General features: G+C 41.5%; 2 protein-coding genes across 3 annotated transcripts; one reads left to right on the top strand and one right to left on the bottom strand.

Moving 5' to 3' along the window:
• The first annotated feature begins 1,117 nt into the window (after positions 1 to 1,117).
• Positions 1,118 to 9,610, top strand: fbxo11a (F-box protein 11a). Of its 2 annotated transcripts, none has more exons than XR_013296167.1 (22): positions 1,118 to 1,528; positions 3,103 to 3,227; positions 3,310 to 3,391; positions 3,935 to 4,079; positions 4,542 to 4,671; positions 5,337 to 5,420; positions 5,504 to 5,636; positions 5,716 to 5,822; positions 5,900 to 6,011; positions 6,089 to 6,195; positions 6,408 to 6,545; positions 6,611 to 6,828; positions 6,915 to 7,095; positions 7,200 to 7,322; positions 7,736 to 7,821; positions 7,921 to 7,997; positions 8,082 to 8,225; positions 8,532 to 8,642; positions 8,729 to 8,836; positions 8,911 to 8,961; positions 9,106 to 9,204; positions 9,307 to 9,610. XR_013296167.1 is itself a non-coding variant. In XM_077581701.1 (22 exons), the coding sequence occupies exons 1-22, from the start codon at positions 1,435 to 1,437 to the stop codon at positions 9,434 to 9,436; spliced, it is 2,643 nt and encodes an 880-aa protein (XP_077437827.1). In that variant the 5' UTR covers positions 1,120 to 1,434; the 3' UTR covers positions 9,437 to 9,610. The 2 variants fall into 2 exon arrangements, 1 of the variants encoding a protein (XP_077437827.1); XM_077581701.1 differs by having other exon boundaries at positions 1,120 to 1,528; positions 8,911 to 9,019.
• A 1,014-nt stretch (positions 9,611 to 10,624) lies between these two features.
• msh6 (mutS homolog 6 (E. coli)) lies at positions 10,625 to 18,111 on the bottom strand. Its single transcript, XM_077581700.1, has 10 exons — positions 17,753 to 18,111; positions 17,169 to 17,374; positions 16,430 to 16,605; positions 13,772 to 16,337; positions 13,153 to 13,439; positions 11,737 to 11,854; positions 11,566 to 11,655; positions 11,333 to 11,487; positions 11,041 to 11,240; positions 10,625 to 10,949 (listed from the first exon to the last, which is right to left on the bottom strand). Exons 1-10 carry the CDS (start codon positions 18,007 to 18,009, stop codon positions 10,868 to 10,870), a joined length of 4,137 nt encoding a protein of 1,378 aa, XP_077437826.1. The 5' UTR covers positions 18,010 to 18,111; the 3' UTR covers positions 10,625 to 10,867.
• Between the last annotated feature and the right edge of the window lie 627 nt (positions 18,112 to 18,738).

The raw sequence follows: 18,738 nt of genomic DNA, 5'->3' as shown, positions 1-18,738 counted from the left end.
AAAAATTTTAGTAGATTAGCAAAATTGTCACTCACATACCACATGACGAAGACTACTTTTAGAATGTAGGAGTAAGCCAGAGGAAGCCAAAATCCTCACATAGGCCTTTGAGCCGAAGAGGCAGACCTTATAAAGAGCATTAAACAGTTGCATCACATTTAGAATGCTGCAGCTCAGGTTCTAACCAAAAGAAAGATCAATTAATGGAGCCCACAGTTCAAAGTAAACATGGTGAAGCTGCATTTAGCTGTTATGCTGCACACAAATAGAATAAGATGCCAACAGAAGTAAAGTCATCCCAGTGTGTAAATGCTTTTTAAATCCAGGTTAAAAACTTTGCTTTGTTTCTTGAACATTTTATCAAAGTCTTTTAAACATGTTTAAATTAAATCATGTTTTCTTAGAAATCTCATATTTATTTACTCTTAAATGTTGTTGTTGTTTTTTAAGTGTTCTGTTTGTATTTTAACGTTGTCAATGTATCCTCTTAGTAATTTGTGTAAAATATTTGTCTTCTCTGCTTTCCTTCGGAATGTCATACTTGTCTATGCTTGTAGTTGTTCTGACTTTGCTTGTGTAAAGAACAATGAGTTGCCTTGTGTATGAAATGCGCTATAGAAATAGAACTGTCTTGTAATGGCTTATATCCATTAGACCACAGTACTGTCAAAAAATAAAACATTAACTTGTAAAAAAAAAAAAAAAAAAAAAAAAGAATACTGGTAGCCTAATTGCCAATTGTTTATTTATTTTTATTTTTTTTTATTTGACAAATCTAATATATTGGTGCGGAACCAGCCATTATTATAGGTACACTTGAATAATCCTACATACAGAATAAAATGCATTTAAAGTGATAATAATAAAATAAAATATAGGCCTACTGTTTTATTATATTTGGTTGCATGTCGCGCATGACCGTGTTACACTAGGCAACAGCAGCTTTACTTTTAAGTGTGTTTTAAGTGTTTTGAGTGCTTCATTCGACTTTTGTATTGCGATATTTTAAATGGTTAAGATTTCCTAAATATAATCACAATGCCGTTGAGCAAGGCATCTTAAATCCAAACGGGAGCTTCACTTGAGCTTCAACTTGATCTAGGATGTAGTTGGCAACTTGGCGCAATCGTAATTGAATGTTTGGACTGGATGTGAGAGGGCCATGTGACACGGAGAGGTTGTCCCATGTGATGCGACTGATTCCTGGCGGACGGTGCTCGTCTGTTATGGCTCCTCCTGCCCCAGTGGTTAGGCCGAGACGTAAAACCAGCGCAGGGGAACGGGAATAACCCGACCACCGTGCAATTTTGTGGAGCCCAGCGCGTAAAATGACGGATCTCGCAATGCTCCTGAAAGAGGCATAGACGATGCGCTCGACGTCGCCTCTTCTGCTGTAAAGGCTTCGACATTTCTTCCCGATTAACAACACCCCAAATGAACTCCGTCAGAGCAAGTAACGTTAGCAGAAGACCAAGGCGAGTGTCGAGGCCGCGCCCGGTGCAGCCGGAGAGGAACCACCAGGAAAGAGGTAACCTCAATATTGATCTGCGAAGCGTTAGCCTTGCTCTGTCACTCGGTTAATACTCATTTGGAAGTGTATTTATTTAATTTAATGGGTGTGTTCGTCACTGTTGTTTCAGATCCACAGAATATCGGTTGTTGTGAAGGGACAGGTACCATATAGCAGGCGTATATGTCGGCTTTTGTTGTCAGGAAACACCGAGGCTTTTGTGTTCCGAGCTAGCATTCAGGCCGCGCTTTGTTTTGCTGTATTTTTTCGCTCTGCGTGGGCATTTATTTGACTTTCCTTGGTTACCGATGCTGAAAAGTGTGTTTTCCCACCGACTAACGTTTGCCGTGACGGCGAAATGACGAGCTTGATGCGGGGTTGCTTGTTTCACGAGGGTCAAACGTAGGAAATGGTACACAAAGTGGTTGTCGTAGCATACTCAATGAACCCAGCCGTACCAGATGCTATTATTAGCATGTTTGGCTAACTAGTTGAGCCCAGGTGTTTCGTATCAGACCATTTCTTGTCAATGAAGGAATACGACTTTTGGAATTTGATGTTTTAACTCCTATGGTTTGACTTGAATTTACACTAACGTAAATTGACTGTGTAATGTTGTGTATGGAGTACGTGCTGCGAATTGTGAAACGTAAACATTAGCTGGTTATGCTCTCGAGTCTTAGTTTGTTATAGCTGAAATACGTTTGCTAGAGAACAAGAGGTAGTGATATAGTAATTAGGTGCTAGTGGATATCATTAAACGTCATCTTTCAGTTTGGCTTGTGTAATTTTGTTATCGCATAAAATATATTGAAGGACATTTATTGCCCATTAAACATTGTAACAAGGTGTATGCAGGTTAGTCTGTGCAATTTCTAGCTGCTTTAACTGACTGACTAGTGTTTTTGGTGGTTACTGGCCCACTAGCCTGGGAGAGTCATCTTTGTAACCAGAGCAACAAGCAGACAAGGCTTTGCATCCCATCCTCGCTTAGCATATAGCTCTGGGTGAATGCTCTATTTAGGCTTGATTGAATCCCTCTTTCTTGATGGGATCTGTATTGGTTTCTGGAGCATACAGAGTAGGTAATTAAATCTTTTTGTTATCTGTGTTTTAATGTGTTGTATGTGCTGTTGCTAACTGATGTTGGATAACTTGATATAACCTTTGAGACTACATTAATTTAACACTTACATAAATATTGTGCCAACTGTACTTTCTATCTGTCAAAATTAGTGGTAAGATCGTCCAATACCAATACCGATCACATTAGCTGGTTAGCTGCACAGCGCGCACGGCAACATGTTTGTTTGGTTTGCCGGGCACCGTGCAATGTTTTAAATAAAAGGGGCAGGGGTTTCTATACTGCACACGGGTGGTCTTATAGTTGGCTGCAAAAGACAAGCTATGGGTGATCAGTTTTTGTGATCTGCAATGAAAAAGGCATTGATCGAGATATGTCGATCACATACTTTTCCATTGAAATCGGCTGATCATGAGTGGTGCTCGATCAGTTGGAGCACCACTAGTCAATTTCCTGGGTGGGTGTATTGTTCAATAGTTTGATTAAGCTGCATCTCTACCTTTACCAGATGAGGACGTTCCTGCAGATATGGTTGCAGAAGAATCTGGTCCAGGAGCTCAGAACAGTCCATACCAACTTAGAAGAAAGTCTCTGCCCAAGAGAACAGTGTGTCCGACAAAGACAAACATGGAGGTAAAGGCAAGAAAATGACTATGCAATGCCTCATGAACGCAGGTTAGTTTACTAATGTTTCCTTTTTTTGCTCTTCTCATAGGGTGCTTCCACTTCAACCACAGAAAACTTTGGTCACCGACCAAAGCGACCCAGGGTTTCAGGCAAATGCCAAGATATACCATGTAACTATGCACACTTATTGAGTATACTATATATTTTTTTGTATTAAAATTAGAATCAGGCTAAAATACATTTTAAGCAACTGATTATCAACAACTTCCTTCTTCCACATTAACATGTTCATCAATTTGAAATAATAAAACTGTTTTTGAAAGATCTCCCATAATACATAATTCAACAACACAGCAATGTAAAATTATTGTATTCTTGAGTGAAATTAAACTAGTGGTATAGAAAATTGAGGGCTAAACTGAGAAATGGAACATGCAATGTAGACTATATTGGGTATTTTTTGTTTTATAGCATAATGACATTTTCTTTAACCATTTTTATTCTAATTTTCTTGTGCTCAAACTTGGTCCAAATTTTCAATCGTGATAAACTGAACACTAAATCAAAACACCTGTAAGTAAAATGGCTAGCTTTCAAGTGCGATTGACATGTTTTGATTTCAAGAATATTGTTATAATTTTTGAAATGTGACAACCAGGCATGTCACTCTTTGCCCCAAACAGCTTTTTACTTCTCCAATTTGTTCATTTCAGCAGCTCCAGCTGAGCAGTATTTGCAGGAGAAGCTTCCAGATGAGGTGGTGTTAAAGATCTTCTCATACCTACTGGAGCAGGACTTGTGCCGCTCGGCGTGCGTGTGCAAGCGCTTCAGCGAGCTGGCAAACGACCCCATCCTATGGTAAGTCTCTGGTGGTGTGTGATATCATTTAAAACAGTTAAAAAAATATATATATATTTTTTTTCTCTTAAGGGAATGTGCTTCCAAGGATGTGTTAATATTTTAATCAAGTTTGCACTAGTTTCTGATATGAATTGGTCTTGGAATTGTTCAAATTCTTTGTTAGCATTAATAGTGAATATTGATTAATCATGTTTTTTTTTTTACATGTCAGTTTAACATTATATTTAAACTGGGACTAGGAATGAAAAAAAAGCAAGTATGTTTTGCCGCTTATTTGGAAAAAATGTTTCTAACTAATAACTACATGTGTACTGCACACAGCACGTTTGTGAAGAGCAGAAAACATGATTTTGTTGCATTTTTGGTGGCGAGGTTTTGCGGTACTATTTTAGTAACTATATATAATGTGCAACCCTATCCCACGCGGATGATTTTAAACAATTATGCATCTTGTTTCAGGAAAAGACTGTACATGGAGGTTTTTGAGTACACGCGACCCATGATGCACCCAGAGGCAGGGAAGTTCTACCAAATAAACCCAGAAGAATATGAGCAACCAAATCCCTGGAAGGAAAGTTTTCAGCAGCTGGTATGGTATCATTTCATCAGCTTTTTGAATCTTGTTCGTGCCTTTTCTATTCTTTTTTTTTTTTTTGTGTTTCTCTTTAAAACATTTTAAGTGCATCATTGGCAACAAACAATTAGATTTCGCAAATTTGTCCTTTGTCTTTTTCATGGAATCTATGGCCACATAAATTCAACCACACTATTTTCAATGATATTAGTCTCAACTGACATTGTTCAGGAGTTTCACCCTGTAGTCAAAGTTAGAATGCCTTTCAATGCAATCCAGTGCACTTCACTGGCACAATACAGAACATATTGTTAAAGAGATGGCAGATGTCCTTTTTTGCTTCTTCTATCTTGAAACATGTTGTCTTTCTTGCGCTTCGTTAAGTCCTCTGTGTTTGGATGGGGAATGTTATATGAAATGAAAGGACAACATTTATCGGCTTCCATTTGCAGGGTGTAAGAATGGCACAGTTTAATTTGTGTTCCTTATGGCTCCATTAACCTTCAAGTTTTTCCTTGAACAAAAATATTCCAGAAATATTTTCATGATAGCCTCACCCCAGCTCATCTTAATCTTAATACTGTCATATCTCGACTATGCCTTTTTGTTGTTGTTAGAGATCATAATTCCATAAATGGCTAATTGTGTGATATTTTTTCATTTTAAATTTTTTTGGGCAGTATAAAGGCGCTCACGTTAAGCCAGGTTTTGCAGAACACTTCTACAGCAATCCATCGAGGTACAAAGGGAGAGATAACATGTTTGTAAGTGACTTCACGCCAACGTTTCTTCTTCCTTTTCACTATGCAGCCTGCAGCCATCCATCTGATTTCTTTGTCCCCCCCAGTACTATGACACCATTGAGGATGCCCTCGGAGGGGGCCAGGAGCCCCACTTTGACGGCCTCATATTTGTTCACACTGGTATTTACACAGATGAATGGATCTACATTGAGTCGCCTATCACAATGATTGGTGCTGGTACGCGTGTCTTACTTTTTACATTTTGTTCCTTTTAGTGAGTCTGCACTCTAGTTTGACCCTTTCCCTCTGTTTCTAGCTCCTGGAAAAGTGGCAGAGAAAGTCATCATTGAGAATACCAGAGACTCCACGTTTGTGTTCATGGAAGGTTCAGAAGACGCCTACGTCGGATACATGACCATAAGGGTGAGCTTCCTTGTTTAGTATTGTGTTCGCTGATGTCAAAGACAAAGTGATAATCTGGACTCTTGTGTCCCCTGTAGTTTAATCCAGACGATAAATCCGCCCAGCACCATAACGCACACCATTGCTTGGAGATTACTGTCAACTGCAGCCCAATTATTGACCACTGCATCATACGCAGCACATGCACAGGTAATTATGCATTCTGCTACTTTGCTCGGCTTCAACATTACGTTGGTGTCAATCAATGTTCATTCTGTTTTTTTCAGTGGGGTCGGCGGTGTGTGTCAGTGGCCAGGGTGCTTGTCCCACAATCAAGCACTGCAACATCAGCGACTGTGAGAATGTTGGGCTTTACATCACCGACCATGCACAGGTACTATATGTACCTTCATTCACACAAGCCTGTGAATGAACTTCTCAGTAAAGTATTTATTGTAGTGGTAGACCAATTATTATCCATTGTCAGGGCTGATATAGGCAGATATTGACTTCGGCCAATTTTTAAAAATGCAACGGTCAATAAGCTATTAATTGAGAAAATTTTGAGATGTTAAGTTCTCCACTGACAATTGAATGTTTTTCCAGGGAATATATGAGGACAATGAGATCTCAAACAATGCTCTGGCTGGCATCTGGGTGAAAAACCACGGCAACCCAATCATCAGAAGGAATCACATTCACCACGGCAGAGATGTCGGCGTTTTTACATTCGACCACGGCATGGTAAGTGGTACATTTTCAAACAGCGAATCCGAGTTGCCTAAGTAAAATTTCTGGTCTGTTTCCAGGGTTACTTTGAGAGCTGCAACATCCATAGGAACCGCATCGCCGGGTTTGAGGTGAAGGCGTACGCCAACCCGACAGTGGTGCGCTGTGAGATCCATCATGGCCAGACGGGGGGCATCTATGTGCACGAAAAGGGCCGCGGGCAGTTCATTGAAAATAAGATCTATGCAAATAACTTTGCCGGCGTATGGATCACCTCTAACAGCGACCCTACAATAAGGTCAGCATGGCCACCTCAATGTCAAAATGTGGACTTGTCTATCTATAAGTTTGTCACATGCTAAAATGTGCTGTGTTCTAATCCAGGGGAAATGCTATATTTAATGGCAACCAAGGTGGCGTGTATATTTTTGGTGATGGCAGAGGTCTTATTGAAGGAAATGACATCTATGGGAATGCCTTGGCTGGGATTCAGATCAGAACAAATAGTTGCCCTATTGTCAGACACAACAAGATCCATGACGGTCAGCATGGTGGCATTTATGTGGTAAGATAGACATTTAGACCATCAAGTTTGAACATTTATGATCTTTGAAATGTATATGCAATTTTTATTGAGGCACACGCATTGTTTTTTGTTGTATCACACAGCATGAAAAAGGACAAGGTGTCATTGAGGAGAATGAGGTGTACAGCAACACGCTAGCCGGAGTGTGGGTCACAACGGGCAGCACGCCGGTACTGCGGAGGAACAGGATACACAGCGGCAAGCAGGTTTGAGTACAAGCCATTGAGTCGTACAAACTTAGGTTTTAAAATAAAAATGTAAGACGTTAAACAATGCCAGGTTCACCAAATATTGTCTTAAAGAACGTATGTAGATTTTTTTTTTTTTGTTGCCATCTAGTGGTGAACTAATAGAATGCAACAACCTAAGATTGAAGTGCCATTTTGAATAACGGGCACTACAGTGTCTCAAAGAGACCACACTTTGTAAGCCTACCACCAACTACTATGTTCGCTAAGTATGTCTCTTGGGTGTCCGTAGCAGAAAGATGGCGGTGAAACATTAACGATTATTAGACCTATGTTTTAAGTCAAAAAAATTCTACACACAGTCCCTTCAAAGGGACATGAAATGGTCTTATCACAATATTCAGATTCATCACTCTTTTTCATTCTGACAGGTCGGTGTCTACTTTTATGACAACGGCCATGGTGTGTTGGAAGACAACGACATTTACAATCACATGTACTCCGGAGTTCAAATCAGGTTTGTATGACGATAAATGCGTCACATACTTCCCACAAACTTGAAATGTGTTGTAGAAGTGAGCTTGAGCCCCATTTGTCCCCGCCCTCCCATCACTAGAACCGGCAGCAATCCCAAGATCAGGCGGAACAAAATATGGGGAGGTCAGAATGGCGGCATTTTGGTTTACAACTCAGGTGAGAAGATGACTTATATTCATGTTTCTTTTTAATGGTATGATGACTCAAATATCCTTGAAATTCAAACGTTTTGTTTTGCAGGCCTGGGCTTTATCGAAGACAATGAGATCTTTGACAATGCTATGGCAGGCGTGTGGATTAAGACAGACAGCAACCCCACCCTGCGACGGAATAAGATCCATGATGGGCGAGATGGCGGAATCTGCATATTTAATGGAGGAAGAGGTAACTATGTTGACATGAAGCATTGTAGTTGGACTATTAAATACAGTAAATCTTCATCTCTTCACTCATTTGCTGCTGCATGTACAACGCACCTTTACAATGCATTTTCTCACAATCAAATCATCTTCAAGCTATTTATTTTTAAGAGAAATGTAAGAGTAGTTTGAAATGATATTCAAGTATTTATATAAGACTTTTTTTTTTTTTTTTAAATATCATTGTATTTTATTTTCTAGTTGTGGAATTACAATAGCTTTCTTTGATATTTTAAAAAGTATGTAAATTGACATTTGTGTCTTCTCTCAGGTTTGCTTGAGGAAAATGACATCTTTAGAAATGCCCAAGCAGGCGTCCTCATCAGTACCAACAGCCACCCCGTCTTGAGGAAAAATAGAATATTTGACGGCTTTGCCGCAGGTCAGTTCATCTGAAATCCAGGATTGAGTGTGAAAAAAGGTGATGTATATCTGAATCCTGTTTTTTTTTTTTTTTTTTTTTACCAGGTATCGAGATCACCAATCATGCCACAGCGACTTTAGAGGGCAATCAGATCTTCAATAATCGCTTTGGTGGACTTTTTCTTGCATCTGGTGTCAACGTTACGATGAAAGGTACGAGCTTGGACTGACAAATTTTCATGACCAACTGTTATCAAATGACAATTGTAATCTTTCTTACCCTGCAGATAACAAAATAATGAACAATCAAGATGCCATTGAAAAGGCTGTAAGCAGAGGTCAGTGCCTGTACAAGATTTCAAGTTACACCAGCTATCCAATGCACGATTTTTACAGGTAATTTCATGTTAGAGAGCCAGATAACGATGTCACCCGCTGTTTTTGTTTTGTTGACTTCACGGCTCCCATTTGGCTCGCCACAGGTGCCACACCTGTAACACAACAGACCGCAACGCCATCTGTGTGAACTGCATCAAAAAGTGCCACCAGGGACACGATGTGGAGTTCATCAGACACGACCGGTCAGTGTGCCCAACACAATTCTTCTCGTTGAATAGCGAAACAATGCTTCCCTCCGTTCACTGATTGTGGATTTCATCCTTTTACCATCCAACCACTCGTAGGTTCTTCTGTGACTGTGGTGCAGGGACGCTGTCAAATCCTTGCACTTTAGCCGGAGAGCCAACGCACGACACAGACACCCTCTACGACTCCGCCCCTCCTATAGAGTCCAATACGCTGCAGCACAACTGAAAACCACACCACGAGTCCAATTGCGCCTCAGCAGTAATGGGACCGAGGAAGAGGAAACCCAAATTTAAATACAGACTCTCACAGAGCATTTACAATGAAAAAAAAAAGACTTGGACATAAAAGATGCCTAGCTTTTCTGTTTATTTTATATATATATATATATATATATATATATATATAAAAAAAAAAGTGACATCAATGAAATAAGATGCATAGGGGGTTTGTGGGCATGTCAGATTGCCTATTGAGTGGCAATGACAATTGGTGGAGTGGATCATCACGTTGGAGGGGGACAAAAAAAAATGCAGTCATGTAGAAACTTGTGGCAAAGAGATGCTGCGTTGTGGTGGAGTAAAAGGCCCTAAAGGCCGCAATGCTTCCATCGCTGGGTGACTGAGCAACTCATACCATACGTATGAGAATATATGAACTAGCACTTCCGCCTCTCCAACATCCAACTCAACTGTTCATTTGATTTTAATGCTTTTTGTGTAGTTTTGTATTTTCATGAAAAGATCTTACTGTACTTGAATGTCCTTATTTTATTAAATGTTTTTTTGTTATATCCCAGAATTGCTGTACTTATACTCATGTCGCAGTATCTAACTTCTTTCTGTGAAAGAGCTGAGAAATGAGAGGGGAACACTAAGCCGTTTCTCCTGCAGCACTGGCACATTTGCAGTACAGACTGAAATGTATTTTCACAGAACATGTATTACTTCACATCAACGCATGCCCCCCCTCACCCTCCAGAATTGTCTGCTTTTTAATTAGATGAAACCACAGAGAAGTCTGTGCTTCTTTTGACCCATACATGGCTGTTTGCCACGAATCTTGTGGCTTATAAATGACCAAAAATCCTAACTATTCCGCCTTGTAATTTAACCATTTTCTTGTTTTCACTTATTTGGGTCCCAGGTCTTGTGAAATCCTCTTCAGTTCATTTCACATTTGTCAATGTTGCAGGAAAAACCCAATAGGCTTTTTACTCCATTGACGCTGAGACCAGTATCTACATACAGCACTATATAATTTCATTATTCCTCCCCAATTCATGTGTACTGGTGATTGTGGGTTCTAATTCAGACTGAAATGTATGCATGTATCATAACATCTAGACTTAATATATTGTGAAGTATTCAATAACCGTTAAGTAGGCGCTAGCTTGAATTAAAAGGGTTTAATTTCCTAGGTAAACATTGTCCTTTTTTTTTTTAATAAACTTTATTAGATCACAGTAGTGTTTTTTTCTTCTTCAGAACAAAGGATGCCCTTCACAAGTGTGAGCACTGTCTCGAACTGATCCACAATGTCAGAAAAGTGACATAACCGCATATGCAAATATGATCCGGAGGGCAGTGCACCACCGTAAGTGTGATTTGTACTGAAGCAGTGTGAGTGAAAAGAAAGAAAAAAAAAAACGTTTCCAAATTATACGGTCTGCATCATCTGAACAAGTGCAGCAAAACGGGCCTTGTCCTGCGTGGTGTCTTCAGCAAACTGGCAGAGCTTCCTGTTATGGGTAGAGAGAAGACATCGCAGTGAGCTGGGGAATGACAACTTCAAAAAAAAAGAGAAAAGTAACCATTACACTAAGAACATACTTGAAGAGTCTAAGACTGATGGTGCTCTTCTCGAACTCTCTGGCCTTTCTGTGCCCAGACTGGATGACCTTTTCGGGTAGGCTGGCAAGTCGAGCAGCGTTGAAGCCGTAGCTCTTGGGACACGCCCCAGAAATGAACTTGTAGAGGAATGTGATGGTCTCTTGGCTTGGATCCTCGCACTCGTTTTCCACCATACACGCCTGAATGAGATGCATGTAAGAGATGAATTACACGCATGTGACAAATTGCGTACAAATTCAGGTTACGATTATGTCCCAAATGACAGACTCACCATGTGGCCGAGGCGCACCGCTGGATTGTTGGCATAGTCCTCCACCAGGGAGTGGTAGTGTGTAGAGAAGAGTGTGCGACAGCAGATCTTTTCAGCAAGTTCCTTCACAACAGCGCAGGCGATGGCTGTGCCGTCGTATGTGGCCGTGCCCCTTCCTGCCCACAGTTCACCACTGAATGCTTACACAAATGCATGCAAATGCTAAACGCACCATCAAGCGAGCAAACGTGTACCCAATTCATCCAGAAGCACAAGTGAGTGGTTGGTGGCATGGTGCAGGATGCACGCAGTCTCGCTCAACTCAACGAAGAAGGTGCTCTCCCCTATAGTGGACAAAATGAATAATAGACGTTACAAACAGCAAAAGTGCAGTAAATGTTGCCCGTTCTTTTTGGATACTTTACCAGCCATGATACGATCAGAAGCGCCGAGCCGAGTGAAGACTCGATCGACCGGCGTGAAGCGCAGACTCTCGGCAGGAACGAAGCAACCCAGCTGAGCGAGAACAATCACGAGTCCACACTGCAGCAAAGCACAGAAAGTGTATAGAGCATATGCAGCATGCCATCAGACTGGGGAGTGAAGACATCAGCAACCTTTCCTAACAAAAGAGCCATTTAAGCCAAATAAATTCTGCCTGAAGGCTGAAGCCGCAAAACAGTTTTTAGATTGCGATGACGGAAATAGTGCCAATAGAGACCAAGAGCTAATTAGAGCTGCATCATAACAGATGCAATCCAATACGTACACATTCATTTTCTTCTACCATTCCTCTTTCATTTAAGATTTTTTGGGGTCATTTTTTTATAAATTATTTGCACTTTTCTGCCTTTCTTTTAAATTTCGGACATATTGGGAGATTTTCTGCTTCTCTCTTCTTCCTTTTTGGACATGTTATGGATTTATGGCTTAAAAAAAAACGGTTTAAGTTTATGTCATTTTTGGCAATTTTGTGGACATTTTATGGTAATTTGGGGGATTTCTTCTTTTATTTTTGGACATTATAGTTATTTGGAATGTTTTTTTATTATGCTTTTTTAAATTTCTTTTTTTAAATCAATGTTCTGACTTTTTGTTGTTGTTGCAATTCTAGACATTTGATGGTAATTTTCTGCCAAATACTTTGATATTCATTGTCTTCAGTTTTTGGATATTTTTTTGTGAGCAATTTTTTCAGACTTAGTTTTACATTTTTAGATGTTCTGTCTTTGTCAAATTTCTGACATTCTTGGCAATTTTATGAAGATATGTTCATTTTCTGCCTCTCCTTCCTTTTTGGGATATGTTTTTTTTTAAACATTTGTGTCTTGTCAATTTTCTGATATTTTTGGCAATTTTGTAGACATTTTATGGTAATTTTGGGTTACTTTTGTACCATTTTCTTTGATGCCTTTTCAATTATCCAACATTTTTTGCAATTTCATGGACATATGGTCATTTTTTGCTTTTCCCCTTCATTTTTGGACATTTTATGGTCACTTATTGGAGATTGTTTAAGGTAATGTATTTTGTTTTAAATCTACTTTTGATCTGATTGATTTATTTGTATATAAATATGCCAGAATTAGCCAAAAGGCCATTTTTCATCTACAGTCTCTTTTTTCCTGAAAACTTACAAATTTTGACCATCTAAATCATTAATTCAAATTAAACAAAATTGTATCTAAGAAATACAAATAAACATATAAGAAAATATTAATTTCTACTAAACTTTCTTGAAGATCAAGAGGGAGCCACAGGAGAGGGAATAAAGAGCCGCAGGTTTCACACCGCTGCTGTTGTGTTAATTGCCTCCCAGCACGCAGCCACAAGTGACCCACCTGTCTCATGAGAGTGGACTTCCCGCCCATATTGGGCCCTGTGACCAAGACGCAGCAGGCATGACTTTCTTGCTCGTCGCCGTCCTCGCTGCCACCGGAGCAGCCGATGTAGATGTCATTAGGGATGAAGTCATCGCCAAAAAAGGTCTTGGTAACACACGGGTGCCGAGAACCGGCGAGCTCGAGGAAGGGTGCTACTTGTTCATCACCGTCTGGGAGAGCAACCTGCGGCCTGGTCATTGGGCCGTCTCCCCCCTGGCTGTAGCGTGACAAGGCCAACAGAACGTCTGAAAACAAAATGACGATAAGGTTAGTTAAAAGAAAATCATTGTAGTCAAACTTAATTCGTTCAAGAAGTGTTTGTTTTTTTACCGGCTTTAATCTGTACAAGACCCACAGCCTAGTGTTACTTGTTTTTTTGATTTAGTTAACCCAGATAAATAAATAAACACTACAATTTCATTCACTGCCATTGATGACTATAGATGTCAAATATCTAACCAAAATAATCTTACTCACACAACGTAGGAGAAAGCACAACTCAGAGTTCCGCAAAATTTGTTCTAAAATCGTATTTGTCCCTTACTAGAGTCGTTCATAATGGAATAAATGTTTATACCAAGCACAGCCGTGCACTCCACCGCTGTCTTCCAGTTGCTGTAGTTCTTATCAAAGTTGTAGAAGAGCCTCCTCATGCAGTCTTTAAGGGCAGCATCTCTCTTCTCCTCGAATCCTTGTAACTCGCCAAACAGCTGCTCAGACTCTTTGGTCACGTAACGCTTGCAGCCTTTCTTTGTCGACTTCACCTCATACTCCTCGGGAATATTCCTCTCAGAGACGCTGTCGGGCACCTCCATCTGAAATCGATTTCGCCCGGTGCCCCAGTACGCCATTTTCTTGCAACCGATTCTCTTTTTCTGTCGGTCCAGATAATCCTGTAGTTTTCGATTGCAACTCTGGATGCCTACCAGAGCCTGGTCGTATTCTGGGTCGAAGCCCTCCTTTGGGGTAATGACACCGGTGGTGCGAGCTTTTTGGTGGTCAAAGGCCGTCTCCCACCGCTTGAGTTCAGCAGAGAGATCAGGAAAGAGACCGTCACTCTCACCTTTAAGACTGACCACTTTGCTGAGTAATTTGGACTGAAAGTCGCCAGTAACTGATGCGAAGACATTGACGATCTCTTGCATTGTTTGGAAACCTTCTAGTGCGGAAAGAAAGTCTGCTATTTTTCTCTTGCTGTAGGTGACTTCTTCGTAGAGAACCGCCCTGCTGTCCGGGTGGTCCTGACCCTTCAGCGGTGTACCAATGCCGTGAATTTTACTCAGGAGGCGCTCCAAATCTGGGAGCTTCTTAAGCAGGTCCGAAACTTCGGACACTTGCGCTTGGGCCGCCATCAGGTCTTCCAGCGCATCCAGTCGGTCCCTGATGGACGTTGGGTTACAGAGAGGAGCACAGAGCCACTGCTTGAGCAGCCGCTTTCCAAATGGGCTGGAGCAGGTGTCTAGGCGCTCCAGCAGCGTTCCCTCCGTACCCCCAGAGCCATTCTGAAATATCTCCAGGTTTGCCAGAGTCACGCCGTCCAAGACCATGCGCTGGCGAGTCCGGGCAAAGAAACTTTCCTGTCCGGGAGCTTTCTCCATTTCCACATCGACGGGGATGTATTCTTCAAAGTTGGCCATGGAGAGAAGCTCCTGGTCTACGAGACACTTCTTCAAGTAGAAGATGCAACCACCCAATGACGAGAGTGCCAGTTCGTAGCCCTCCTTGGGGGTAAGACCGAGCGAGTCGCTCTCTGAGGTCATGTTTTGGAGAATAGCCGGTAGGAAACTTCTCCCTGCCTGGTCCTTACCTGCACTCTCTCTGAAGTAGTCTTCCTCCGAAAGGTTTTTCAGAGTCTTCTGAGCATCCCAGAACTGAGTGTTCGCATTCAGTCCCTCCTGCAGCGCCGAGGACAGCGAAGCCTTGAGTATTTTGCGCGTTTCCACGGATGGGTTCCCCTTTTCGAAAAGCACTTCAGCAGGCGCAAAGTGCGCTATCAGGGTGCGCAGACGTGAACAGTGCCGGTCGTCCGGAAACTGACCAACATGGAAGAAGCCAACCGAGGTATCTACAAAGCAGACTCCATAGGTGCGGCAACACCCGCCCTTTGGGTCATCTTCGGCTTTCTCCTTTAAACTTAGCAGAAACTTGCTCTGACTCTCAGCGGGTGTACCGTCTAACACGCTGTAGGTTTGAGTACCTCGCGTGATGATCCTGCACACTTCTCTTTTCACAACACGGTCAAACTTGGTGGGCTTGACCAGAGTCTTGCATCGCGCTTCCATCATCTCTGGGGTTTCAGTCTGCTCCACACGTGCCACCTTGTAGCCCTTCTGGACCAGTACATCTGAAAAGCGTGCAAAGCCAATTTCTGGAAAGCCAGAATGCGCCCAGGTCCCTTTCATAAAAGTCAGTCCAAGCTCATTGACTCCGATCACAGCATCCATGTGGTAGAGTTCGTAGAACTTCCCAACCTTATAGAAAATAACAGTGTCGAACATCTGGGACTTGATAAGCCACCATTGACGTATGCCAGGAGTGATTCGGTTGGTGAAGTCTTCCGGCACATACAGGGTGGTCGGATCATATTCTTCATCCGTCACTTTACGCCTTTGACCATCTTTCCTCCTATGATCCTGCAACCACTCCAACTTCTCGTGGTCCCAAATTGTAGATCCTCCACCTGTGCCTGAGGCGTTGGATTGGCCTTCAAAGGTGTCAGGGGCCGAAAAGGCGGATAAACGTGACTTTGTGTCGACAGATATCGATGCCGGAAGTCGTTTGGGTGTACTGGAAGGGGTACTGGTGATCTTTGGCTTTGCCGTGGCAGGCTTCTCCACGGGACGTTTGCGCTTTACAGGCTTAACTGGGCTTTCCACTTCAGACTCGTGTGTGCTCTCCGCTTCTTCGACATCACTGCTCACCGTGGCTTCTTCCTCTTCATCTTCACTGCTGCTCGCGGCTTGCTCTGGTTTGAATTCGTCGTCAGATCCCTCACTATCTGAGGCCACGATTATACGCCGGCGCTTGGCTTCATTTCCCTTGGATCGAGTTGGACGTGGACCGACCTTGGATGAATTTAATTCCTCATTATTCTCTTGATCCTCATTGTTGACCTCGTCATCAGTCACTGTTGATTTGTCGAGCTGAGAAAATTAATTAAAAAAAATTGACACATTAAATTGAAAGTCATGTGATTACATCCAAAAAGAAAACAAAGGTAATTAAATTGTGTCACCTCCATTTCTTCTTCTTCTTCCTCTTCCTCATCCGATGGATCTGTGCAGAGAGGCATCTTTAAACGTTTTTCTGGGCTATCGAACAAGACTTTGTCAGCAAACTCCATTGCACGGCGGATTTCAGGCTTCCCACTGAAAAACAACCCTCCGGTTTTAGCATCACTACTGTCAGAACCTGCAACACAAATGAATGAAAATTCATTATTAGTAATCAATTTCCAAAAACAAAAAAAAAGTGCAGGGAGTTCCTAGCAGCAACTTTTATAAAAGTTAAAGGAAATTTTAAATACCTACAAAAATAAAAAAGTTCCCTGAGGTTAACCCAGTTTAAAATTTCTCTAAAATTGGTATCTCACTGAGTAACGAATCCACGCAAACAAAGCAAACTTTGCATTTTCATCAAATTTCATAAAAGGTTTCAAAAGCTCCTTGCAGACAATGAAACATTTTTTGTTTAAAATTGCAAAAAAGTTAAAAACTGTCTGTAAATATCTTTGCCTCCTTTTGCAACATGTTACAAACCCTGATGAAAACCCCAAATGTGCTATGTTTACAAGCATTTGCAACTCAGTGAGATACCAGCTTTATTGGCCTTCAGATTCGCAAAAAAGGTAGATACTGATATTGGTCAAAATACCAAATATGGGCACCGATAATCGTCCCGTAAGATAATCGATTTATCCCCACTGGAGGACCAAGATTCATAAAATATTAATAGATATTCTAATAATGGCTAACCTTGGTACTCTCTGATATATTTGGTGCTGACCCACCCCCGTGTGGGCGGTTCGTCAAAGAAATGGACATGTAAGCGCTGGGCCCGACCGCGGCCTCGCATCTGCTGTCCAGTTAGTGGTTGGGGTACCACCATGCATGGCCACCACGGATGTCCCTCCAGCTTTGCCCACACAAGAGAACCAGCACTGAATGAGCATGTGGAGCTCCTGAAAGCAAAAATGGCATTCAACAATGATACCTAATCAGACATTTGTGTGTCTCTGTCATTCAGTGTGGAAAACTATAAAGATTTAGGGGGACACGCCTATAAAGCGTACCTCAAACATGTCAACATTGTTGTTGCTACTTTTATTCTGTAAAGATGACTAACAAGTAATTGTGATCCATTACCTAAATGTGAAATACTATTTTTACATCGCATTACATTTATAACATTCATTCGCAATTGCTGCATTGTCTGCGTATAAAAATGGGAATGCATGACTTCAGTTGTGTATGTTTTGTTTCACTTACAAAAAGCATATACTAAGCACAAGCTAACTGGAATTTCACTAAGCCAACAAACAATGACAATATTAACTCACACGTCTTTTGCTGTTGACGCCTTGTCGCCGAACAGTTTGTTGAATCCTCCTTTCGCATTCTTAGCGACACTTTTTGATTTGATTGTGGTGGCCTTGCTGGGAGGTAGTTTTAGGTTAGCTTCTTCTTTTGGAGAAGAGTTGAACTTGTCGACGGAGGACGGCAAGTCGGCCTCCACCGGGTGAGCGCTGGGCTTCGGCTTGGCCACCGGCGGTGGAGACTTAGAGAAGAAATTGAAAAGTGAGCTTTGCTTCGCCATGAAAGAACCTTGACGGTGACAACCTTTTAGCTAGTGTTAACCTAAGCTCCCTACGCCATAAACACGCAGCATGAGCCGCCTGTATTCGCGGGAAACACAAGCGCGTCAGGAGGAGGTGCGGCTATGTCCATTGTCATCCAATGAAAAACGAGTATTTGAGAGCCGGGTGGTCACGTGGTCTAAACATGACCGTAACCCGCCAATGGTGTGCATGAAACACGGAATCAGGAAGAGCACCTTGCTTGACGCAGTGGTCACAAATGCGAATTGCAAGCATAGTGTCTACAAAATAATTATTTTAAAAAGGTCAGCATATTTGTCCAACCATAAATATCAACCCCTCTATATATTCATTATATTAACCTCCAAATAAAGATCATGACATTTTAGTCGTCATTTACACGACGTCATTTTGTTTTCTGTGTGGTGTGCAAATCAAATATACAGCAGAGCAGAGTGCAAAATGAATTTTCCCTTGGGGGTTTATAACCAATAAAATAAAATAAAAATACTGTAGAAAAAAAAAGAAAGAAAGAAAGATAGAAACAAGAAAGAACGAAAGAAAGAAAGAAAGAAAGCCCTACAGTAGGTCTCCGGTATTGTCTTAAAGTGTGCTAATAATCGACTTCCAGAAGAGGGCAGCAAAATAATAACACAGTAAACCAAAAAATGAGATTCACTTTGACGAATACGAGTTCCAACAAGAGCTGTCACTTACTTTATTTTGCA

Source organism: Vanacampus margaritifer, chromosome 12 (assembly GCF_051991255.1).
Source record: "Vanacampus margaritifer isolate UIUO_Vmar chromosome 12, RoL_Vmar_1.0, whole genome shotgun sequence".
NCBI lineage: Eukaryota > Metazoa > Chordata > Actinopteri > Syngnathiformes > Syngnathidae > Vanacampus > Vanacampus margaritifer.
The sequence above is the reverse complement of the archived record's forward strand: the minus strand, read 5'-3'. Positions and strand labels throughout refer to the sequence as shown.